The sequence below is a fragment of the Sceloporus undulatus genome, chromosome 3, assembly GCF_019175285.1.
Source record: "Sceloporus undulatus isolate JIND9_A2432 ecotype Alabama chromosome 3, SceUnd_v1.1, whole genome shotgun sequence".
Lineage (NCBI taxonomy): Eukaryota > Metazoa > Chordata > Lepidosauria > Squamata > Phrynosomatidae > Sceloporus > Sceloporus undulatus.
The window spans coordinates 150,421,797-150,448,860 of record NC_056524.1 but is presented as its reverse complement, the minus strand read 5'-3'; the positions used below and the strand labels follow the sequence as shown (position 1 = coordinate 150,448,860).

Below are 27,064 nucleotides of genomic sequence, written 5' to 3'. Positions count from 1 at the left end.
ATCTGAAATGAGTACAACATTTCCCTGTTAAATAGATTACCCCAATGTTGTAATATCCATCTTGTCTACACAGTGGATATCCTTAATCCTAAAGGATTGCCCAAGGATTATACAGTACCATATATACTCGAGTATAAGTCAACCTCATGTATAAGTCGGGATCAGGTTCTGGGGCCTGATGTGATGTGACCCATGGATAAGTCAAGTTTAAATTTTAGGGAGACTGCTGGGTTGGAAGAGAGCCTGCCTTTTCTCCTTCGTTCCAGCCCAGTCGGAGGACAGACTTGATGGGGGAAATCCCACCCTTCCTCCTTCTCTCCAGGGTCATAGACCTGAAGAGGAAGAGCCCATCCTTCCTCCTTCTCTCCAGCCCAGGGTCAAAGGAGAGGCTTGAGAGGGAAGACCCCATCCTTCTCCTTCTCTCCATCCCAGGATCAGAGAGGAGGCTTGAAGAGGAAGAGCACGCCCTTCCTCCTTCTTTTCAGCCTGACTGTCCCCACATTGACCCATGTTGACCCACATTTTTAGGGTCAAATTTTGGGCATACATTTCTCAACTTATAGTTAAGTATATATGGTAATCTAACTGGATATCAACCACTGGCTTGTGTTTCAGTGTCAAAGCGTTGTGCCTAAAGTGCAAAGTTGTTGGTGAAAATTGTGTGTGATGGGACACAATGAAGCTGGAGTAAGGATACAAAGAGTTCGCACTTTCTCTTCAAAAGAACAAATGACATTAAATCAATATTGCTCACTTGAATTTTTAACATCGTCATTGAGAAAGAGAAACAAATACTTAGTCAACCAAGCTCAACTATCTATCTAATTAAAATAATCCATTCACATCCACATGACATGATTAGTTCTGATGAACTAGTTTTGCAAACACTATGAATTTCATTAAAGCCAGAGCCTATTAAATACATTACTATAAAAACTGTTCAATGGAGGGAGGGGGTATGTATCACCTTGTGGTCTCAGGCACTTTCCACTTGCCCTGTCATACAGGATTAACTAATAAAGTACAAAAAAGATCTAGGCCTTCCATAGCTACAAAGCATGAATTTTTATCATTTAATTCAATCATTCATGTACTGTACTGCTCTTTATTTCATTCATAATATAACCCATTTCAAAATACTATAAACACAAAATAAGGAGAAAATAGCAATATGAAGCAATAATTGTAAATGGTCTAGTGTGTACACCTGTATTTTGAGGAAGTGTCATGGGCATGGTCACAAAATAGCTGCAGAGGGAGTGAGAAAAAAGCCACATTTTACAGAAAGAAGAGGTAAGGCTATAATACAGGTAACTTGCCTGAAAATGTGGTAAAGCTAGGGGTCTGAAGATGAAACCCAATTCTTTTTAGCAATAAAACAACCATCTTTGGAGCAGCTTTAGAAATGTTTCCAGTTTCTCAATACTCTCCAGTTTCTTTTTCCAAAGGTGAGGTCTGTGCCACAGAAAATCACTCCTTATAAACCCAGTTTTCTGAATACCAATTTCACAGAAGGCAAGTCAATTAATCTCCAGAAAGAGTCTCTTAATACATTCTGCTAAAAATGCATGTTCTTCTCTCCTAGAATCAGCAAACAGGCTCAGGTTCCTCTGCCTTTTCTTGTTTTGCAGCCCCCCACCATTCACTTTTCATTTTTTTTCCTGCAGATCCTAGCTCTCCATTTTCCTTCCTCCACCAGGACAGAAACACCCCTCCCTCATTACATACTTGTCATTCTTGTAGAGAGGTACAAGCAATGGTTTGCCATCTCCCTTGCTAGTAATCCACATATCAGTTTGCAGGTAACATCCAATTATAACTATTCTCAGAGAACAGGCCTAACACAGGACATTACAAATAGACAGAGACCACTATTCTTTCTTTTTTGAGTTTATTGTCAATCAGAAGACCCTTTGGGCCCCAAAAGACACAGGGGGGGGGAGGTTAGGAGAAACTGTGATTCATTGACAATTATCATTTATAATCTAATTAACAAGGATAGTAGAATACTTGGCAGAAACCTGAATAGTTTCCACAGGATCACTGTTGCCTGCAACCACCATACTGGGGACACCAGTTGTAAGACTTACTATCTATTGCTCAAATTTCAAAACATACAAGTGCTTGCCTTTGTGGATGACAGAGAAATTGTCTGATATGGGGTTAAAGATTACATCTTCCCTTGCTTATCACATAATATTAACTACATAGAGATGAATTTGCAGAAGCAAGGGCAAGTTTAAAACCAAAGCAAGCGTTTTCCATTTCTCCTCAGTTATTCTAGAGGTTATGAGTTTATTTCCTCTCCCTACCTCTGGTGAGATGGATAGGAAAGGATGTTAGTTTCCCTGCTCAAAGCCATTTATAGGCACAATTCTAGTCAGTGTATTGCTTGACTAACAGCAAGGCAGAGCTCACTTGTTCAAAATTCAGGCCTGACCACATGATTTGCTTACTACTGATCAAGAGTCGCTTTGCTGGTCTGGCTCCTTTTCATGTAGCTTCCTCTTCAGAACTAAGAACTTGAGTATGGAGCACAACCCCAAACCTTATCTGATATCACTTAAGCTTCATATAGTTTTCAGGATATGATGTAGTCTTTTTAGGACACTGTTCATTTACTTGGATAACATTGCCATGTTACCATGCATGTCAATTACCATGTACATCAACATAATAGAATTAAAATGTTTTAACTTAAAATTTATAGATGAGATGCAACTTCATCTTCATTAAACTTAATTCTTAATTAAAATATTTTACAAAAACTAAATTAAAAATGAAAATGAATTTTCCTTTACTTACAAATGAGTTCTAAGATTGCTTCAACCTGCACTAATGGTATACTAATCTGTCTTCCTCAGAATTATCAACAGCTATTCTTATAGCCGCAGGACCTTTCTGTACCATCTGCAAATGTGCAGTATTCACACTGGGAGCTGTGATGTTGTCCATACATAGTGAAAGCTATGTGCATACCTTGATTGTGCAGAATGTCATTACAGCTGATCACTTTTCTAGCAATGTGAAGAGTAACATATGGAGCTCAATTTGGTAGTCAATTAATGTGCATAGTTAGACACCAAGCTATTAGGGCAACATATGCAAACCATGATGAGCACTGCCATGCTGGTTTTCTTCGCTTCATTATACAGCCTAATGACATCCACTGAAGTCCTACTGAAGTCTTCAGTCTGTATGTCACAAGAATTTGAAGTTCATGAATATAAAAGTAGAAACCACAATCCAATATTTCTGAGATGAGCCATTAGAAAATACTGTAAGTATAATTTTTATAAGTGAACAAAAATTTAAAATAAGCAATAAAACTGATATTGAAAATATTAAGAAAAAATGTTAGGTATTCACAAAATCTAAACAATAACACACTCTGTATGATTAACATTGAAAGTATTTATATACTGCTTAAAATTTTCAAACAAACCAAGTCATATTGTCCATAAAATACATCAAATGAGAATTTAGATCCTATGTTCTCTGCGAAAACTTTAATCACTCTATGATGTCACAAAAAGCCTTGAAAAACATAGCCTATGTTGAGAGACTTAGGGGCTATACAGACCGCCCCTAAGGGGGGGCCTGTAGCCATCCCTTTTAGCACCAGATCAGGGCTGCAGCAACTGCACACTGCAACCGTGATATGGCCTTTCCGTGGCACAAAAAGAAACAGCAAAAAGGGCACCATAGCTTTTTGACACTCCATCATCTAGACACAGCTCCAGAGGAGCGCTGTGATGCCACCTGCCATGTGGTAAGGCGTGTGGCATCACACCGGCCTGAGGGCAGAGTCAGGGCAAGCGTCGTGTAGATGCCACACCCGAACTCTGCCCCCAGGCCGGTCTTAATGGCCAGTCTGTACACCCTTTTAATGAGGAATGAATGGGTGGGGACATTTAGAGGGAATGACAAGATGGCTGCCATGGACAGGTTCTCCTGAACATGAGGTATACTGGGAGCTGAAGTCCAAAATCTCTTAAAGGGCACAGTTTGGGGACCACTGGACAAGATGATGGCAAAAAAATTGAAACTAAATCCAGGTAAGACAGATGTGCCCTGGTCAATCGAAAAACAGATCATGGAATGGTGATTCTACCTGTGCTGAAAGGAGTTGCATTCCCTCTGAAAACTCAGGTTTGCAGCTTGGGTATGCTCCTGAACTCAGATCTGAGCCTGAATGCTCAGGTTTCTACAGTGTTCAGGAATGTGTTTGCACAGTTAAAAATTGGTGTGCCAGCTGCACCCATTCCCTAAGGCATCAGATCTGGCCATAGTCATTCACAAGCCTTAGTTCCTTTATCTTTTTCCTGGAAATGGATTGAGTTTGAGTTGGCTCTCTTGCTTACTCCCAGTTTCCATTGCATCATTAAGCGAATATCCTCCTTTGCCAGTCGGATCAGCTCCCTTACCATCTGAGGGTTGTCAGTTCTCCTCACCCATTTCAGCAGTTCTGATCACAGGCTTGCCTTGAAATGCTGCACTCTGGTCGTCTCAGGCCAGTCCAGGACTTGCGCTGCCAATCTCCGGAACTCCATTGCATATTCGGTCATGGAGCAGGCTCTATACATGAGCATCATCAACTTGATTCAAGCCTTCTTCAGCCAGAAATGGTCCTCGAACCAGGCTCATAGTGTGACCATGAATTCAAGCAGACTCTTCAATTCTGCAGCTCATTCTGCAGCTCTGGTGTCCAAAGTTGCACAAACCCGTCCGCCGCTTCCCCTTCCAGTTGGGAAATCCTGCACCTCACTTTTGCAACTTTGCTCAGGAATGTAGGACCCCACTCCCACATGTGCACCACCACCTGGGCCAAGAAATAGGACAGATGAATTGCACTCCCAGTTGTCTGGCTGCTGGCTTCTGGGTGCGACAGGTGCAGGCTCTTGCTGATGCCTGGGGGTGTCGTCCCTTGTGCTTTGCCAAGGGCTGGTCACAGTGGTCTCGTGGGTGAGGCTGGTGTGGAGACTGATTTTGCTATGGTGTTCTGTCTCAGGCCACCCGTTCTTCTCAAGTTTGCTCTGCTCCTTGGATTGGTGGTTCCACTGTGGTTCTGGTGAGCTCGGCTGCCACTTCATCGGCCACCATGTCCCACAGTGCTCACTTCCCCTTCGGTGACCAACTCCACCATGATGGCCTTGCACTGGTCATTGGCGTCTGGAACCACCCATCCTCCTCCGTTTCGCTTAGCAGGTCCTCCGAGCCCCACAGCCCATCCGACATTCCCTCACTCCCTTCTTGCTGGAATCCCTGCTTTAAATCGTCACTGCTCAACACCACTCAACAGATTCCTGCTTTAAATCCTCACTGCTCAACACCACTCAACAGATTCCTGCTTTAAATCCTCTTCTTCAACCCCCTTCAACAGATCTCTGCTTAAAATCCTCTTTGCTCACCCCCTCTTCAACAGAAATATTATCGGTCTTTCCAAATAGTGATGTAAATTTCTCCCTTTGTTCTTATCTCCTTGAAGGAGGTGGGAATTTTTTATATTACTCTTCTTACTCCTCTGTGAAGGTATTTCAAGTTGCTGTCCTTCCCAGGGTGAAGTGACGCATTCCTGACAAAACCCCTACAGATGAAATGTGAGGAACATAAGCTCAAATGACATGGATGCTAATGTTATTTGCATTATCCTGTGCCTGCTGCTTTGGTCCACTCATAGTCTCCTTACACTTTCTCATGTGATGTTATGTGAAAATTGTTCTTGCATTATAGCTTTTGCCTAAAGAAAACCTCCACCCTAAAGAGCTTCTTCAGTTTGATTAGTATAGCCTTGCCACGGGCAATGTGTAATCCAACAAATCCACATGTACTCTGTTTGAAATGGCAGTAGACTAGTTCAATAAAATGTTTTGTACATTTTGTTCTTTCAAAGAAAAATGTACTTGAGTAACTGACAAAAAAATGTAAGGGGATGTGTGTTCAAATAACCAAAGTACATGTATGCATTATATTTCATGTGCACTACAACTTCCTCTGATGTCCCACCCACAGTACATTTCCTGAGTATGTGGATAACTCCTTTCTTTTTGTAAATTGTACAACAATTATAAGTCATATTCCTTGAGGGATAAAATAAACACTTATCAGTTCTAGAGATATAAGACAAATAAGGAGGGGGGGGGGCTGTTTTATTGCTTTTCATCAGAGACAATAAAAGTTACATTTTTTGACAACAGCTATCTGAATCTCAGAGTCTGCATCCACAGTGTGGGGTTTTACAGTGTGCTTTTGGTATCTGCAGGGGTTCCATTCCGGACACACACACAACCTCCATGGATACCAAAATCCACAGGACTTCAAGTCCTCTTGTTCCCAATGGCAGTGCGTGCACATGACCAAGCAGCCATTAGGAATAATGCCATTACGGACATCATCTGAAGCCCCACTGTCCCTAGTGGCAGCATGGCTATGTGCACACATCACCACTGGAGACAACGGGGGGTGTCCCTAAAGGTGGCACAGCCACCTTTTGCTATTGGGGACAACAGGGGCTTGCTGTCTATGGATTGCAAGTCTGTGGATACTGAGGTCACAATGTATTTTTTCAAATTAACTTTTACAAGCTCTGCTCTCCTTACAGCTGCATATAATATACTGGTGCCAGGGGTATTGCTGGAAACTGTCAGATCTACCTTGTGCACCCTCCAGCTAAGCTGGACGCTCAAGTCCCAACATCCTGAACCACTAAGTTGTCTGAGGGTAAAAGACATTTCAGTTCAACACAACTGGAGGTCCTTGCACCGGGGAAGATGCTGGGTTTTTTTTGGGGGGGGGGGGGTTGGTGACACAATTAATGTTGTTTTTTAACAGACTGTTCAATATTGTTGTTTCTGTTTTGTTACCACACCACAGAGATTTCCACCAAATTTCCACCCACTCACCCTGACTTAGCTGTTCTCATTTAATCTAAATTTAGCTGCAATTCTCAAGGTGGCTGCAGGGAAATGAATTTGTCCAGCACCAGTATGTTGCCATGAAGTCTGCCCATTGTAATATTATTATATAAAGATTTAACAGCAATAACAAAAGATAAAGGTTGTCTCTTGACATGAATGTCTAGTGTAACCGACTGTAGAGGGCGGTGCGCATTTCCGTTTCTAAGCCAAAAATCCAGCGTTATCCGAGGACTGCTCTCGTGGCCATGTGGCCAGCATGACTCCACTGAGCGTTGTTACCTTCTCACTGAGAAGTGGTACCTATTTATCTACTTGCATATGCATGCTTTCAAACTGCTAGTTTGGCAGAGGCTAGGACTAGTCACAGGCGCTCACCTCATCATGCAACACCCGGGCCTCAAACTGCCAACCTGCTGATCTTGCAATCAACAGAGTCAGCAACTTGAGCCACAGCATCAATAACAAAGGTTAAAAAGAATCCCACAATCCATGTAGGCTGGGGGATTCTGGGTATTATAGTCCAAAAATACATTTTCAGAGCTCTGTCCAGGTGACATTATGCAGTAAACATTCACACAACGCAAAATAGAAACATCAGCATCCCTTCTGTATCATGTCTAAACATTATTCAATATCATGTGAAAAAGTGCTGCACAGATCTGGTGAATATAGAAAACCCCACCAATTCTTCATGACGCTATTTCTATGATGCTATTGTGACCTCTACCACAACTACCAAGTGGGACCAAACCCCACACTAGTGTCCTGTTGCGTACAAGAGCATTAAAACAGTCACATGGCTTAGCACACAAGATAATGTAATAGCATGTGATGCAATTGTTAAGGATAGAATTGTGTGGCCACCAAGATGCTGAGGGACAGCAACTCCCAGAAGCCATAGCCAGGATGGCCAATGGTGAGGCATGCTGGAAGTTGTAGTTGAGCAATGTCTGCCAAGCCACACAGCTCACATCTCTGTTGGACTGGATTAATGGAGCAGTCTGTCTTTTTAAAAAGTTGAGTTACGAGAAGATGAAAAGCTTTAAAGTTAAACCAAACACATCTTGTCAGCAGCACTCCAGGTGTTCAATGCTCAATAAACGGCCTGCCTGAATGGCTGCTGCCTGCTGAGAGGCACTGTTTACATGAAGTACGTGAGCAATAATCAAATTTTCTAATGAAAACTTGCTCCATTACTTCATTTGCAAAAGAAGTACAGTATTTGAAAATTCTCACACCTTGGGGAGCACCTGCCAAATTTCTTAGCTCATGAAGAATAAAGTAAAGGGATTGAGAAAACCAAAATCCCATATGTTTAGTAAACAGCAATGAATTATCCTCACGTCCCTATCTCCAAACACTCCCACTCCGGTTTCCTGAAAATATGATAGCGGTAGAGCTAAAAACACTTTTTAACAGGTATAGAAACTTTAATCATCCAGCTTATTATTTAATTTACCAAAACTATATTATAATTCCATTGTTTTTTGTGTATTTGAAATATTTTTTCAGTTGTTCAAAATATGTCAGATGTACACTGCATAATGAAGAAGATATACTAGTTTGTATACTGTGCTGCAAAAATGGATTTTGCTTCAGGAGTGAATTATTCACGTTACTTAAAGACTGGAATAAAAAGCTAACCCTCAGACATTATGCTCTCCCATCATGAACACTGTCCAGCTAAAATATACTCCACATTTGGAAACTAGAATGCCCTTGATAAAAGCTTTACTTAGCTTTAATCAGAAATAATTGTTACTCTTTGTACTATTAAGCAGCACAAAAAGAATGCAATTTAGACAATTCATTCAGTGTTATAGCTTTGAAATCTAATATTGAGAGCGAGAGATATAGTCAGTTTCCTGGAGTACATAAAATTAGGAGATTTTTCATTTCAGGAAGCTTTTCCTATGCAACAGGAACAGAAACCCATCATCTATTGACAACTGCTACAGGTTACAAAAAGTTCTTATGTCACTGCATGCCCATAACAACTGTCAGTTCCCAAGAACAAGAATGTAAACAAATCTGTTCACTTACTGAAATCAATGAGAAACCTTCCAAATCCTTGCCTTTGGTACTGGGGCATAATCATTATGCAGGAGACATTGTACTTCTGCTGGCAGAGTTTCTCCTACAGGAAGAAGAGAGATAAAATATGGCAAAACACTTCTATCTTTATAGAATAGTCCAGCAAAGTGTGCAGGCAGCATGCTGTCAATATCAAAGTAGAATGATCTCACTGCAATACTATGGTGATGTATGACAAGCAAATCAATGTATCTTCTTTAAAAGATGTGGCATGTCAAAATAACGCATTTTAGAAAGTAAAAACAGAAAAATCCAAAGGCAACTTCATGGAGACATTTACATGAAGTGGGGGAGGAGAGTTTCCCCATCCTTCTCCAACTTTCTATCTGGTATATTTTGTACAATAACAACAACAACACTACACTAACATTAACAAAATTCATCAAGTCAAATGAGAAGTAATGGTTCATTAGAACAAAGTAGTATAGTAGCTTGAGCGTTGGACTACGCCTCTGGAGACCAGGTCTGAATCTCTGCACAGCCATAGAAATCCACTGGGTGATCTTGGGCATATCACACTCTCTCAGCCTCAAAGGATGTCAAAGGGAAAACTCCTCTGAACCAATCTTGCCATGAAAATTCTGTGACAGGCTTGCTTTTGGGTCATTGCAAGGCAGAAACAAAATGGAGGCACATAACAACTGCTTTTCCCATTCATTTTATTAGTTTGTGAGTAAATACTTCTGATTAGTATATTTACCTAAAGCAATGTTTGAAGTATAACTTACCTAGCAATGTGGATCTTCATTTTTTCTTATTTTTCAAAATCTTTGCATTTACATTTTAATGCTTTGTATTGTTCTTAACTTGTACTGGTTTAAAATTTTGTTAGTCGTTTTGAGTCTCTATACTGGGAGAATAGTGGGATATAAATAAATAATATTTCTCCTTGTCCTCGGAGTTAGCTGGGGCTGTACAGGTGCTGGGTGCTGCAATGCTCTGGATGACAATCAATAAATTGAAGCCAGGGGCTTTGTAGATTGGTGGTTCTCGGGTCTAGGAACTGGATAAACAGCCTGTCCTGAATGGGGTTTCACTCCCTCTGAAAGAGCAGATGTGTAACTCTTAGAGCCATCCTTATCATTTTTTATGGAAGGGCGGGGTATAAATAAAATTTATTATTATATTATTATTATCGCTGGAGGCCCAAGTGGACTCTGTGGCTGAGAGTGATTGATGCAAGTTTCAACTGGTGCATCAGGTACAGTCTTTCCTGGACAGAGACAACCTAGCCACAGTAGTCCATGCACTGATGAACTCCCAAGAAGACTACTGTAATGTGCTTTATGTGGGGATGTCCTTGAAGAAGACTTGGAAGCTGCAGCTAGTGCAAAATTCAGCAACTCAACTGCTGATTGGAATATGGGCAGCTTGTACTGACAGTCTTATAAGAATTGCACTGGCTGCCAATACATTTACAGTCTCATTTCAAGGTGGTTGTGATGATACTTAAAGCCCTAAATGGCTTGGAACCTTGATACTTGGGAATGTCTCACCCCATATGTACCCGCCCAAGAATTAAGATCTGTTCAGGGGGCACTCCTCCATGTCTCATCAGAAAGGTCAATACACCGTGTTGAGACACAGGAGAGGGCCTTCCAATCCATGACACTCCAATTGTGGAATGCTCACTGCCTGGAAGCTTGTCTCGCTCTAAAACTAACTTCAGATAGGTGCCAAGTTAAAACTTGCCTGTTCATCAAGGCCTTTGGGCCTCACTGATTCAACCCAAATACTGTTATACCTAATTTTAAAAACATTTAAACCTGCTTTAACTCATTTTATTTACTATGTTTTAGTTTATTAAACCATTTTACTGTTTTTAAACTGGTTGATATGTATTAATGCTATTTGTAAGGTGCCCTGCGAGCTCATGATATAAGTCAGAGTACAAATATTTTAAATGAAAATAAATATTTTAAACATATTTTAAATGAAAATAAATATTCTTAACATATTCCAAAGGTAAACAGGGTTGATGTACAGACAACAACAGCTACCAGGAGCTGTTCTCTTCACCCTTTCCTCTTCAGTTAAATGACCCTATTCCCAGAGTATATTTTCAGTATCAAATTCCCTAGAGATGTGGAGTGTGCTTCAAACAGCCAGGAGGCACTCTAGAATTCCTTTTCTGTACAGATATTAGACATGCATTATAGCCTTAGGACAACTATTGCTCTAAACAGGATCTGTTGTTGTTGTGTTCCTTCTAGATGTTTCTGACTTATGGTAGCCCTAAGGCAATCCTATCACAGAGTTTTCTTAACAAGATTTTTTCAGAGGGGGTTTGCCATTGCCTTCTTCTAAGGCTGTGAGAATGCGACTTGCACCCAATGGGTTTCTGTGGTGAAGCGAGGATTCAAACTCTGGTCTCCAGAGTCATACTCTAACATTCTGCTACACCACACTGGTTCTCCTGATTATATACTGTGAAAATAATGATATGATATACTATATGCCCTTGGTATCCACTGGGAGTTGGTTCCAGGACCCCCTGTGGATATCAAAATCCATGGATGCTCAACTCCAATTATATACAATGGCATAGTAAAAAGGCGTCCCGTATATAAAATGGCAAAATCAAGGTTTCTTTTTTGTTTGGGGGGGGGGGGGGCAGAGAATATTTTCATGCTTGGATGGTTGAATCCATGGATACAGAGGACTAACTGTAACATCATCTTTACTTTATTTTTTAAATACATGCTATCCTTTTGATAAGCACTCATGGATATGTACAAAGATTATTAAATCAATTCTGTACAAAGCTAATGAATTATGCTAAAAGTACAGTTTGATCAATTAATGAACAACTCAATGAATCAGAGCATGAACAGTTAATGCTACAAAAATCCTTATTTCTTGGTACCTAAATAGCATCTGGAGAATCAAAAGGGAGCACGGGATTTTACATTTGACTTAAGAAAAATAATTTGCATTTACAATGTTTTGTAAACTGGTAACAGCTTTATACAGTACTTCTTTGTAATCAAAAACTATGTTCATTTTCAGCTGAAATTATGCTTAGCCATCTGCAGGTATTGAAGCTGTGGCACAAAATCATGGTTCACACAGCAGTAATATCAAACTTTTACCTTTGAGAAGTATCCAACTAAGTGGCACCCTTTCTCATCATTCTTGGTGAGGACATAAAAAAGAAATGGCTCAACATCATAATATAAGGTTTTATGGTCCAGAAAGAGCTTTGCTAATAAGCAAAGATTTTGGCAATAAATTTTGCTCATATTCCCATCAACCTATAGAGGGTAGAATTTTTTGTATCAGTATTTTCAGCACAGCAGCAAATCTTCAAATATCATGTTTATATGAAACAAATACTGTACACAGACACACACATAAATTTTGCTCAAACTCCTTTGGTTTTAATATTACATCCAACTATTAGTAATTCTTTTCCCAATGCAAAAAAATCCTCAGGAAAATCTACAGGATAATCTCAGTTTGTTACATTGGTTAATTCCTTCTACAACCTAGATACAACCTAGATACCCGAGGATAATAGAACTATGTTAAGATGTTGATTACTGACAGGATAGATGGAGGAGGATGAATTAAATAGTATCATTCCAAGTCTCTGATATTTTGTCTGCAAACCAGAAAACTAGTTTAGCATCATATAACATCTGTTTTTAGACATAATTGCAGACAAAACTTTTAATATTTTAAAAAAATGTTTCCAAACTCAGCTCCAAACATTGGCAGTTTCAGTAACTCTGCACAGATTAAAAAATCCTTTGATCCCAAATATTTTTTCTGTGCTAAACAGCCTAAAGGAAGGGCCAAAGACTTCTCCCTTTTATTTACTGAACTGGTTTTGCACTTTCACATGTTCTTCCACAGATATACAACATTTATTTATCAAAATATTTGTCTTTTATCTTGCACTTAAAAATACACAAGAAGTTGGTAGCAAAAATTAAAATCTGAAACAAAAGCACCAACTGAAGGTGATGAGCATGAATAGTAGCAATTAATATAAGGTAACATATAATACAGGAAACATATAGATCCTCAACCAGCTTGGAACACCATGGCCTTGGTTTTGAAAGAAGACAAGGAAAAGTCAGGTATATATTTCTAAGGACACCTATCATATTTCAGACAACGTGGCAAATGGAACAAGGCTTTGGAAAAAGATCTTAAAATGTGCACAGGTAGATTCGTTCTTCTCCAAGACATTGGAAAAAGCAGCCTAATCTGGCAAAACAAAAACACACCACCACATACACATCAAGAAACACTTTAGCAGCATACCTGAGTTAGCATATTCAGGAAGAATACAACTCGTTCCAACACACACTGTATACCTATGTCTGACCCAGACCAATTCCCAACCCATAAAAACACCTCTTTTCTGTTTCTGCTGTTCATCTCATCTAGTTCACCACTAACCCCAGTTCCTAATTCAAGTAACCCACTGTCTCCCTCAGATTTACTAAGAGAACAAGTCATAGCTGGCTATTACAAGCAAAGCAATGGCACTATAAGTGCAAAATTCCAGATGAAGTTAAGAAAAGATAGATATGCCAAAATCTTTGAGGTCCACCAACAATCCCTATTGTCACTTTTTGTAACAATATGCAAGAGTGGTAGGTAAAGCATATGATAAAGTAGTAAGGCAAAGCAAATATGAAGTCACCATACAAAGGTACCGGCATGAGTGAAACTATAGGTCACTGTATCCTAGACTTAGGGACGAAACAGACTAGAAGAAAGAGGCAGCTTGAAGCTGCCCATTCCACAGCCAGATTGGGGCTACAGCAAACACATGCCGTGGCCCCAATCCACCTTGAAGCCAGCCAAAAAAGGAGCAGCAAAGAGCCTCTCCTTTTTGGCTGGCAAAAAAGTGGCTTTTCTGCCCCACGGGGACCTATAAGTGGCTTCAAGCCATTCTGGCAGTGTGCAGTGTATAAATGCCATGCCGCCGGAGCACCCAGAAGCTGGTCCATGTCCAGGCATCTTGTGCGGCATCTGTATGCCACACCTCCAAGCTGGCTAGAAGCCAGCTTTTCATTCCCGTCTATTTCCCTTCATAGTTTGATCTTTATGGCAACAAGTTATAAAACAGCATGGGTTTTATCTTGTATAGACTCTCACAGATGTAGCTGTCAAAATTCCTCTAGAGTACATTAACTCTATACACTTTATAGTACCAGGTTTAAATGTGAAATTCTGGCTTTCCAATACTATTGGATTTCCTTAGTTAGAGAAATAGATATAAAATTAGAAAGACAGAAAAACTTTTCTAATTTAAAGATTTAGCTGAACCTTTCTTCAAAGCTGTTGTCAAATGGACATGGGTCTTCCTACTATGGAGCTTTTCAGATTAAATTGCCTGAAAGAAATTCTGAAACATATTTATGGCCTGTCAGTTCTTTAGTAACATATAATTGAAGGGCAGAAGACAAATTTCTTCAGCAGACTGAGGAGATGGGACCTCACTGACCTGCCAAGGATTCATACAAGAAGAAAGGTGTACCTAAAAATAAGAACTTTCTCCACTCTAGCCAACTTGGTCAGTGATCAGGGATTGTGGGAAATTATAGTCCCAAACATCTGGAATGCATGAGGTTGGCTACACCAGAAGAAAAATAAATAACAATAGGATGCTTAGCTGTAGCTGTAGTTCTCTGAGGGATCAGCTGTGCACTCACACAAATGGGTTGTTCTGCACCTTCACAGAGCCACTTTGGAAATTTCCAGAGGTCAGCAAAGCATTTTGGTGGGAGTTCTTCCCCTCTCACTGTGCATGCTCAGTATGGCTCCTACCCTTTTCCCTTAGTTCCAGTCTGCCACAATAGTATCTGAAAGAGGAAGCAAAACACACTTGAGGAGAGGAGGGTGGGTTGTATGAGTGCACAGATGACCACTGAAAGAACCATAATTAGAGAGAAGCTTCTCCTCCTCTTTGGTTTCTATGACTAACATAAATGGAGAGGAACTAACTATAAAGTACTCATAGGGGATTGGGAAGAGTGTCATTGCAGAGCTGATGCTAACACTGCTCTTCCAAACAGTACTGCCATCTGTCTCTGACATCCACCTAACTGTTGGTGTAAACTGCTGTCAAGTCAACTTCGCCTTATGGCAACCTTATAAATGAAAGGACCATCAAGTCACCTTGTCATCAACAGATCTTGCACACTCAGGGTCATGCTTTCCTTGATTGAGTTTATTTCCTACTGCCTTCTACTTTGTCAAGCATTGTTACCTTTTCCAGTGAGTCATGTCTTTTCATGAGATGCTGAAAAAATAGCGCTGGACATATATGAAAGACTGAGACTAGGGAGCTGTTTCACAAATATCCTGCAATGGTACCTTTGTAAAGAATGCTGCAGAAGCCAAAAGATCCCTTGTACAGAGTGGCTCTGCCTGAAGGTAGAATGGTTTCCTTGCCATCTCACTGACTGTAGTGGTAGAGACCCACTTGCAGCCTTTGTTATCAGATGTTCCTTAAACATGTATGCAAACAAACAATCCAGGGGATTTGCTATTTCCACTGGGCCCAAAGATCATTCATGTGATGTTTCGACTGGCTACGTTGGTCTGTGACAGTTTTGGAAATGACTGGAAGATGAATTGCCAAGGTCTTTTGTCTCTTGAGTAACTGTATTGTTTAACAGCAACTGTCTCTATTTCATCCTCTCTTTTTAGTGAGGTAGTAGACTATGGTTAAGTTATCCATCACTACTAAGACTGTGTGATGGGTCACTTGCTCTTTAAAGCTCTTTGTGCTTTCGTTATTGCCACTAGTTTTAGAATATGATGTGATAACAGGTCTTCTTTGAGGATCCGTGACACTTCAATGTGAGGTCGTTGAGGTCAGATCTCTATCCCTGTAGGACACATATGTGGTGATGAAACAAGATGGTTGGTCAAAACTGAAGTTTGGTCAGACTTCCCTTTCTCTATGTCTTTCCATCACCAGTGGGTATCTTTTACATTCTGGGAGAAGTGGTACCATTTGAAGGAATGGTGGATCTCAGGATCAAAGAAGAGGACAATCCAGTATTGAAGAGAGTGCATTCAGAGGCTTGCCAGTGGAACAACAAAGGTCGTAGATGGTATGAAACATAATAGGGTCTGGATCTGAAGTACTGAATTAGCTTGGCTTGGAAGTACGCTCAAGATGGATGAATGCTTTTCAGAGTCCTTTCTTAAGGAAGAAAAACCTTGTCCAGAACCAAAATAGAGTGTGGTGCTTATGAAAAAAAGATCCCGAGGCTGTTGTAACACTGATATTTTTTTTTTATGGTTTACTGCAAAACCGAGGAAATGTCAACTGCATCTTCTGAATGTTCAGGTACAACTGGAATTTCAAACTGGAGACCATCACTGCAAACACCGTGATTATGTGAGCACAGAAATGTGCTATAACTAGTACGTGGCACTTCATAAATATTCTAGGTGCCACTGTAAATCTAAAGAGCAAAATATGGAAGAGGAATACTTGGTATCCCCAATATGAATCTTAAGAAAAATATACAGAACATTTCTTTGTCAAATGTTACCTTTCCTCAGGCCTGCAGAGAAATGATTGATAATGTACCTAAAGAGCCTTCCTTCTCTTTACCTACCCACTGCACTGTTGAGGGAATAACAGCTCCCTCTTCTCAAAGTCTTGACCAGTCTCTTGCGTAAAATCTGGATAAGGACTACAGATTGACTATCCCAGACTTACAGAAATCTAAGATTTACTTATATCTAAACTAATGAGATCCAAGAACTAAAAAGTCCTTGGTAAAAAGTAATTGACCATGCTATCAATTCTCTAAACAGGGGTTTCTCGACCAGGGTTCCATGGAGCCCTAGGGTTCCATGAGGTCACTAGTGGTTCTTTCAGAATTTTCCTCCTTAACCACACAAGAGGGCTGGAAATGCTTGTCAACACAAACTGCATCTGGACTGCAGATATTATCCAGTTTGACACTACTTTAACTGCCATAGCTCAAAGCTATGGGATTCTGGGAACTATAGTTTGTTGCGGCAGCAGTGCTGTCTGACAGCAATGGCTAAATGTCTCACAAAACTCACAATGGAGGTTGAAGTGATGCCACACTGGATTATTTCTGTAGTGTGTATGCAACCACAGAAAGCTGACAAGCTACTGGAAAGGAATACCTTGCCCGGTGCTCTGAAGCAAGCCCTGAGAAGTGAAATCACAACTGAATACGAGATGGTCTCATTTACAGAGTATTTACACAGTAACTTCTTGACACTGGAAAACATGCATGAAGCTGGTGTACAGTAGTGATGAAGTGACTAAGCAATGAATTAGGAAGATCCTGGTTCTAATTTTGATGCTATTGTGAACACATACTCCACCCTGTTACTCTGTCTTGTCAAGTGCAAATATGAGATTTTATGTAAGTTATCACTTACACGGTTACTGTAATAATGACAAACATGTAAAGTGAAGTGCTTTGAACATGTGAAAGCACTACACAAGAGTAAACAATCATTATTTCCAAATATATACCAAAAGCATGTAACATTCAAAATTCAACCGTAATATGAAGACACATGAGCTATCAGGTAGTAGGAAAAAAGCACAGACTTGAGGGATCAACAGGCCATAAATACAAAATACTTAACAAACATTGGCGGGATACAAACCGCCGCTTTGCGGCGCTTCCCCGCCGCCGCCGTTTGCTCTGCGCGGGAGCCGCAGCAGCCAAACCACGCGGCTCCCGCGTGGAGCAAAAAAGAAGCTCCATTTCGGAGCTTCTTCTTGCAGCGCACTGATGATGTCGCGAAGCGCCGCCGGCACATTCGCGACGTCATAGGCGCCGCAACATGTCTGGATGCTATGCGTCCAGTACGTAAAGATGGCGGTGCCCATGTAGAAGGGGCGCCGCCATCTTGTACGTATAGGATACGTACTAGGGTTAGGGGGGTGCGGAAGCACTGCCCCTTCCTAACCCTAGTACGTATCCTATACGTACTATATGGCGGTTTGTATCCCGCCATGATTGCTCTTCAACCAGAATCCAGCAATTATTAAGACAAATAAACTGTTGCCTACCTCAAAGACTGAAAGTTCCTTCCTCCTGTAGATTTCATTGGCTGGAGGATGAAACCAGCCACACTTCTTAGAATGCCTTAGCAAAATATTTTTACTCTTCATATATTTAAGACAAAATTCACACAGGAAAAGCTTTGATAGTCTGTTGAAGTTTAAAAATCAGACCAGTCAGTATCAGTGCTTTTTATTATGATCCTAATACACACCCCGACATTTCTGTTCAAACTTATCTTATCATATGCATTGGCAAGGAGATAAAAACCCAAAACAGTGTTTTCGTTAACATGTTAATCATGAAAGAGTCACAGGAATAAACAATTCCATTCTGGAAACAGGTATTTCTATAACTCCATAAATTCTAGCTGGTAACAGTAGCCAATTAATTTTTGGTTGCTAGTTACCTGTGCAGACTAACTGCAGTACAATATTGGAACAATATTACACTTGTCCCTCCATATTTGCTATGGTTAGGGGCACAAGACCCCTGTGAATATGGAAAAACCGCAAATAACAAAAAATACCATGTTTCTGCCTGAGAGGACACCTCTATAGGAATCTCTAGTTCCTCCAGTGCAACTCTGTGGTCAACGTCTGAGAGATACTGACCATAGAACTGTACTGGAGAAGCTACAAATGCCTCATAGAGTATTCTCACTAGGAATCTCTAGGCCTTTCAGTGCAACTTTTAGTTAAAGTTGACCATAGAGTTGCACTGGAGGACTTAGAATAGATAATCAAATCTGCAAATATCAAAGCTGCAAATATGGAGGGATGAGTGTACAGTCGGCCCTTCTTATACACGGATTTTTTTATACACGGATTCAAGCATACACGGTTTGAAAATGTTCCAAAAAAGTATAAATTTACCTTGATTTCCCATTTTTTATAAGGGACACCATTTTGCTATTTCATTATATTTAATGGGACTTGAGCATACATGGATTTTGTTATACACGGGGGATCTTGGAACCAAACCCCAGCGTATAACAAGGGTCCACTGTATATGCATTTTCAAAACATCAGTTTCATCTAAACAATGTGGAACGGGAAGTGGTTGGTTAATATAATAGGTTTTTCACTTTACACATTTACACTTATCCATGAGTCATATCAAAAGCCATAATTTTGGCCCCAAAATCTGTCCTCGACTTATACATGAGGTCGATTTATAATGGAGTTTATATAGTACTTCCATAAATTATGAGTTCAAAAACTGCACAAAATATCCATTAGGTTTAGGTGACACTAGCAGGGGTGGTAGATGGGATCCATGTCAGGGGTGTGGTGAATCTATTCTGAGTTTTGAAAGAGCTACTCTGCATGTTTAACATCAAAAATATGAAGCTCTTCAAATCCAATTAAAAAAAATTACCCAAGCTCTTTTAAAAAGAGCTATCCAAGGTGCTGAACTCCACCCACAAAACAGGTTCAGCAGCCCCTGAATAAAAGATATCATTCAGGTATGCCTTTAATTACGTATATGGTCCCCAGCTACAGGGGCTTCAAGAATTCTTTTTCTCCAACAGTAACCAGTATTATAACCATCCTGTTTTGTTTGTTTGTTTACCTTCCATCAATGGAAATCTAAAAGCCATTTGTTGTAGTTGTGGTTTTCTATTCTCAAAGTATCAACTTGTCACAGTACAGCCTCCTATATTGTTTTTTGGCAGCTCTCCACAGAATTTAAATTTGACAACTAATGTACAAATGGTAGCTCATCAATTTTTAAGTTGTTTAACACCATCATATTTATAGGTATGTGAAGAAATGTGCAATAAAGATGGACAGTCTTCAGTAATCCCTTTGCTCAGGAGACTGCAGGATGCCTCTTTCTCTAGCTGTATATCACTACTGCTAATAATTTCAGCCTCTTTCTTTATGTGCCTCCAAATCACATAGATCTAAATTTTATTACACCTCAGAATAAAACCTGCAAATTAACATTTAAACAAAACGTAATCCCGTATTTTATTACATTTACACCCATGTCAGGAGTGTGAAGAATGCTCTTTATAGAAGGAGCTCAAATGAACATTGTGACCTCAGAAAAATCTATCTGGTAGATTAGCAAATTGGAGTTGCTAACATGAACATAGTGAGTTCCACTGTCCTAGAATGTATTTACCATGACCAAACCAAACATTTAATGTGCACTGGTTTATAGACATTAATTTACATCCAGTGGGCCCTTGTTGTCTGCTGGGTTGGGTTTCAGGCCCCGCTGTGGATAACAAAATCAAGTCCCATTAAATAAAATGATGTACAGTATCTTATATCAAATGGCAAAACCAACTTTTGCTTTTCAGAATTTATATCTTTTTTGAAATATTTTCAAGCTATGGATGGTTGAATCCATGGATAAAAAAATATCTGTGAATACAGAGGGCCGACTAGTTCATTTTGAAAACCAACTGGGCTTGTGGTATAGTTCAATACTTTGCTTCGGTGCCATTAAAAACTTTCTTCAACCCAATATCTTAATTATAAAAACCTATAATATTTGCATAAAGCAATAAGCTCTTGGTATCAAATCTAATTCTAATATTTCTAAATTTGATTATATTTTTGACTGGAAATACTAAAACAAGCTCTGCCAACACTAATGTTGACAATAAACAGATTCCAATCTCATGACATACACCATTGAGGTACAGGCCAAGAACATATTAGTATGTAAATGTAATCTTAGCTGAATTGAGACCCAGATCCTTGGTGATGTTCATAGCTATCATTTCAGATTGTACCTGAACTTATCCACAGTATTTTTGATGCCTTTTGTTTTGAGGCAGATCCAAGTTCATTTTATACTTCTCTCTCTTTCAACAACACAGAGGTAAAAAAGGAAAGGCATGAAAAGTCATAAAATGGGTCCTCAGTTTCACTATATGTTTGAACTTGCGAGGCTTGAAATCAACAGTAGCAATCATTTTTGGTGCTATGAACCTCTCAAAGAACATCTGTCAGAAATGGTTTATAGTTTTTCCTGCCCTCTAAAAAAAGAAGTGGGTAACATGTAGCCAAGAGCCAGCAGGGCATAGTGATTTGAGCATGGACTACAACTCTGGAGACCAGGTTCAAATCTCCACTCAGCCATGGAAACCCACTGGGTGACTTTGGGCATGTTACACTCTCTCAGCCTGAGAGGGAAGCAAAGGAAAACCCTCTGTGAACAAATCTTTCCAAGCAAACCTGTGATAGGTTCACCTTTGTGTCGTCATTGGAAACAGCTTGGAAGCACTTAACAGCAACAACATGCGAGTCCCCAAAGCTATTTTTGTACACCCCTCCAAGCCTTGTCACAAAAATTCAGTGGCAGACTGCACCAGTTAAATTCAGTGAGAAACTGATAAAAGCCATAAAATCCAAAAAAAATATTGCTTCAAATTAGTTTCTGCCTTTTGCTACTGAAATATAAGGCAACCCAGGATAAAACATGTTATACAAATAAGCTTTTTTCTCCTTGCTGCTTCCAGCACATAGCAGCAGGGGGCAGTCATCAACCCGTGGTTTAAAAGATAGAAAGTGTCACCTTACCTTGCATATTCTTGAGGGTAAGGCGAGGAGTACCAAGTCTGGATTTCATACTTCCCAAATTCAATCACAGAAGGGTACCGTCCATTTGTTTCTCCACCATTTTTACAACCGATCTTCTATTAATCACAATTTTTTAAAAAATGTATGAGTGTGCAATATATTTTTTCAACATGTCCTACTATTAGACTATCATCTTGAATGTTACCGATTATGCTAGGTATCAGACTGCAAGACATTTATTTGCAGAGGAATAATAATAAGATACATTCTTCACTACTATCTCACCACTGGAGAATGTGGATTTTTAAATTAGCATCCTACAGAAAATACACACACACACACACACTGTGGGCAAATAGGATATGCCCAGCTACAAAGCCAGATCATAAGATTACTGGTCCCATAACCTATTTCATTTCTCCTACAAGTTGTTAGGACTTCTGCGTAATTTTTTACTTTGTAAGGATTTATCCTTAGACAACACTTACCATATATACTCATGCATAAGTCAAGAAATTTAGGTTAAAAAACTGACCCAAAGAACCTCAGTCGACTTGTTCATGGGTCAATATGGTACCACCCAAGCCTCTTCCCAATCAGGCTGCCTCTGCAAGGGACAGCCCAGCTGGGGAGAGGCTGGTAAGGGTGACCAATTGCCCTGGAGCCTCTCCCCAGCTGGGCTCCCTCCTTAAGTCTGACCCTCAATTTATCCATGGGTTATATAAAAATCCTAAATTTTGGCCCCAAAAATTGACCTTATTTGCACATGAGGTTGACTTATAGTCGAGTACATACAATATTTAAAATGTTACAGATTTTCTTTCAAATTTTCAATAATTTAAAATAACAAACTCATATTTGGATTTAACTGTACAAAGATTAGATATTTTGGGGTTTCTCTGATGGCTTCTGCTTTACAAAAAAGGGGAAAGCATGCAAATTAGGGCTTGCCATCAGACATGCATTTTGATTATATCACACAGTACCAGAACAAGCCCATATTAATCAAATTGCTGGCCATAATCACCAAACCTGAGTGGCTGTCATCAAAGAGTAAAGCATGGGTGCAGAAACAGAACATGTAAGAATGCAGACCTCTAGATGCCAGACAAGCCATAGTACAGTAAGAGAAACTGTGGTTCCCCATCATTTCTGGTCTGTATATTGTCTGAGGATATCCAAAGCTGTTGTCATTGTTGTTAACTTTATTTACACCATGCCATTTTCCCCAAATCACTTTGCTAGTCACTTGCTAATTTTGCTTTATCACATCATACCCATCACAGAAGTTCCATCTAGATAAAAATAATTCTATTATATGCAAGCTGTCTTTAATAAATAGAGCAACAAGGAAAGTATGAAAAAAATCTAGAAGCCAGCATAATTTACCCCTCACATCTACCAGTTTTATTTACTATCTTTTTACTGTTAACTAGGAAACCATAACTGGCACCTATGAACCATACCTCCATTGCTAGTTCCTGGGCTTGCTTAAACATTTCCAAATCTTCTTCTGTTACAATATCCTTGCTTCCCACCAGAAACAGATCTGAGTTTTCTTGTTTGATGCTTATTTTGATTTCTGTACCTGTTGGTTAAAATTTAGAGAATTTATTCACCAACATGATGGCAATATGTGCCCTTATGCCATCAGAATTATGTTCCCAGACTATTGCCTTGGCAGCTGCAATTCTGAAACCCTTTTCCCTTGAGATAGTAAATGTTTATCAGGATTGTAACAACTATACAGTGGAAATATCTCTACACTTATTTTAAATAAAAGCTAACTGACTTTGTAGCATTTCATTTCTGATTCTAAATGAAACTTTCATTTTCTACTCCTACTGAATAAAATAAATTTTTGAATTCAAAACTGTATCAAATAATTGACACAGCAACATGGATTTCACAAATTCTACCACAGTTTCCAATGCAGCCAATATTTAAACACACACACACACAAACAAAAAAAAGAGAAAAATTTAGGCACTAAACTTTTCTTACACAAAACTATTTAAAGCAGAAGAGAACAGTCTGAAGCTAAGAATCAGAAAAAAAATCTTAAAAGATGGATTTAAAAATTACAAAAGATCAGTTTCATAATAGTACACATCCAGTGTTGTTCAGCAGAATGGATCTGTTATGGAAAAGCAATGGAAGAGAAGGAAACAAAGAGCTGAAATGGTCATCCTAATAAATACCAACATTACTGTGGCCAGAGAAAGAGTAAGGGACAGCATGGAAAGGCTACCAATATGCTACTATGAAAGGTTATAAGCAATGCTATGAAGACATGGGGTGGGGATGCTAGTGCTGCTACATATGCAAAAACCGACAAGCAACAAGGTGGTACAGTATTAGTTGGAAAAACACTTTGAAGATTTAGTCAGCATTAGTTAAAAGATCAACGTTAACTGCTTTTATATGAGAGTGAAGTAAGAACAAGAGAAATAGCTGAGACCTATGTGACAAAATAAGAATTTGGATTTGGACGGGACGCAGGTTTGGTTGGCGCTTTGACCTGTTGCTTACCATCATCCTGATCAGGTTTAATCCTTCCGTCTGCCAAGCTCCCCTTCCCTGGTGAGGGGGTCCCCATCTGAGGGGTCACTTTATACTTTAATCTGCCTAGAATCATGCGCTTTTTAAGGCAAGTTGTTTGCTTGAAGTGAGCAATTGCTTTAAAAGCATGTCCTCTAGACATACCCCATCCAGAGGCGGAGGAATGAGAAATAAACCTACTTCTAATCTCTTTCTTTCCACAGAAAGCTGTATTAGATTTGGATGTGGAAGAGAACGGTGCTTTACGACGCAAACGCTTGGGCGGTGCATAACTTGGGTGTCCCTTTTTTCGTGACTGTCCCTGAGTGGCATAAATATGAGAAAGTCCATCAAAGAGTCCCTTTAGCTGACTGTTATTAGGAAGGCTGCTAAAGGAGGGTGCGCTTGACTGACTGGAGGCACTTTGGGGAGAATTAGAAGAGATGGAAGTGCTGGATTTTTGTGAACTGGGGCTCTGACCAGTGATGGGGTTTGGGGGTGGGAGTGAAGAAGGTTTTAGCTTTTGTGTGGTACCTGTAGCCAACACATGAGAAGTACATGTTTGTTTCTGAGAGGCCATTTTCCTTGGACGATAATGCTTTGAAAAGTCTATTATTTCACCTCGTGATCTGCGACCATCAGGTGATGGTGTAAAAAACTTAGTAAGGCCATCAATAAGCCCTTTGGTTTTCTTGTTAACGTTAAGTGTAGAGGCAGATATGTAGGTGGAGGTGGTAGTGGTGATTTTGGTGGCGGTGGCACCAGGCCGGGTGGGGTCTGTAACAGCCAATCTGCTGCTTGATTCCTTCACAGATGCAGCATGACCAGATGAAGGTGTGGTACAGACTTTAGTCTTTTGACCCCTACCAGGTGACCCCCTTCCTGTGAATGCATTCATGGATCCTTCATCGCTGGTAACAGACCTAGCAAAGAAATTGGGAAGGAGGGAATTAAAGTCAGCATTTAAAAGGCAAAAACACAATAAAAAGACATGCCACTGATACAATCATGCTACTTAGGTTAAAAGTTCAGCAACCTGTGACCATTCAGTTCAGCACTGCTTATCTCCCTGAATAAAGATAAAAACAATGAAACAATTTCTGGCACTTTTATATTTATTTCACGTAAGCTTTTGTGGAATACATCTGATGAAGTGAATGGCAATTCACAAAAGCTTTTCCCTAAACTCATTAGTCTTTAAGGTGCCATAACACACTTTGTTGTTTGTGCTGCAGCAGACAAACATGGCTACTGGCTCCACTCTACAAAGAAAGATAGGCATCAATGTTAGTGCAGAATAAAGATGCTCTGTGGAATTATACACTAGAACATTTTTTTAAAAAGATTATTTTTGAGACCTCAAAGACCGATCAAATAATAGGAGACAAAGTGGCAAGGTCTGAATTCAAACTCATTTGAACCAACAGTTTCCTAGATGCTTTTGGGCAAGCCGTCTCAACTTTAGGTCACTGGGCATGGAACAGCAGAAACGGTTAGGTGTCCCACAGAGTTACTGCAAGAAAGACAGTTCTTTACCTGTAACTGATGTTCTTCAAATGGTTATGTCTGTGTTCACATATATGGGTTTGCATTTACCCAGAGCCACCATTTGGCACCTCCTTGAGAGCTGAAACTTTCAGGAGCAGCTAAACCCTCCTCTCTAGCATACATACTCCAGCACTTATTCCTTCAGTCCTACTCAGCCAATGCAGCGATAGGAAAGAAGGACTCAACAGATATGCCAAAAGAGGAGAAAGGGCAGGTGGTGTGAATGCACAGATGACCAAGTGACACACATCAGTTACAAGTAAACAACCTGTCTTTCCTTTTTATGGTCTCTATCCAACATACACATAGGTACCGATTAGGAAGAAACTCATCTATGGTCAGGAGAAGGGTGTGTAAAGAACCACCTTGCCAAATACTGCATATCACCATGCTCTAGCATCTAGTTTGCAATGCTGTATAAATGTGGAAGGCTGTTCCCAAGTTGCAGCCCTGAAGAGCTCTTCAAGATGAACACCTCACAGAAATGCTTATGATATTGCAACAGCTCATGTAGAAAAGCTCTTTGCTGTCCCCTCAACAGAGAGATTGGACATGCAAGAGTAATAACTCAAACCACCCATTAAGCAAATACCTGGGGAGATATGCATTCTCACTTTTTAGGTCCTGAAAAGGTGAAGTATCTTTCAAAAGGGCTTGGTACAGGTGACATAAAAAGCCAAATCCCTATGCCCATCCAAGAATTTACTAGATCTGAGGATTAGTGGAAAAGGCCAGCAAAACGAGGCCCTATGTCAAATGAAATTAGAAACCCACTTTGGGAAGTGTATAACCTTGTATTTATGCCAGTTGAGATAAAGGGCATCTTGTCTCATTGTGCATCGTTCTCCAGCCTAAATGCCAAAATGTACATGGTGTCAAATGCACCGGTGTCACAGCCATACAGGTAAGGATGCCAGAGTGCAGGCTCACATGCTGCCATCCTTGTTGATATACCACATTATAGTGGTGTTGTCTATGGCCACCTTGACTACATGGCTTTCTAGTAATGGAAGGAAAACTTTGCCTGACCTGAGGACTGCTAGCATTACTAGAGTGCTGATCTATAATGCCCTATTTTTACTGGACTATGATCTGCTAAGGCTCCATACTGGCATCAGTAATTCTCTCACTCTGTGCAAGCGGTATCCATGATGATCATGGCAGTAGGTTGGAGTGGTGAGAATGGCATCTCCTGTATGGGTGTGCTTAGGTGGATCCACCAAAACAAGTTGTCCTGTACATGTGTGAGTACGAAGGGAAGCCTATGCTATTTTTGGCACCAGGCACTCTCTTGATGGCCTCTTTAGTAAGAAGGATATTGATCTCCTGGAGGATGGCTTGTGAGGCTGTCATGGTCTTAAACTGTCCAGGTGAGTAGCATATAATT

General features: G+C 40.0%; 2 protein-coding genes across 2 annotated transcripts in view; both read right to left on the bottom strand.

Annotated features, from left to right (window-relative positions):
* Nucleotides 1-27,064, bottom strand: part of KAT6B (lysine acetyltransferase 6B) — a 166,099-nt gene that overhangs the window by 36,825 nt on the left and 102,210 nt on the right. Inside the window, exons 5-10 of the mRNA XM_042458444.1 lie at nt 24,121-25,052; nt 23,055-23,176; nt 21,589-21,704; nt 18,055-18,196; nt 12,104-12,265; nt 8,961-9,054 (exon numbers count right to left, since the gene is read on the bottom strand). Coding sequence (XP_042314378.1) covers nt 8,961-9,054; nt 12,104-12,265; nt 18,055-18,196; nt 21,589-21,704; nt 23,055-23,176; nt 24,121-25,052 — 1,568 coding nt within the window. The remainder of the gene's footprint in view (nt 1-8,960; nt 9,055-12,103; nt 12,266-18,054; nt 18,197-21,588; nt 21,705-23,054; nt 23,177-24,120; nt 25,053-27,064) is intronic.
* The window catches only part of SAMD8 (sterile alpha motif domain containing 8), a 324,372-nt gene that overhangs the window by 233,299 nt on the left and 64,009 nt on the right, over nt 1-27,064 (bottom strand). The gene's annotated exons all lie outside the window — the stretch shown is intronic.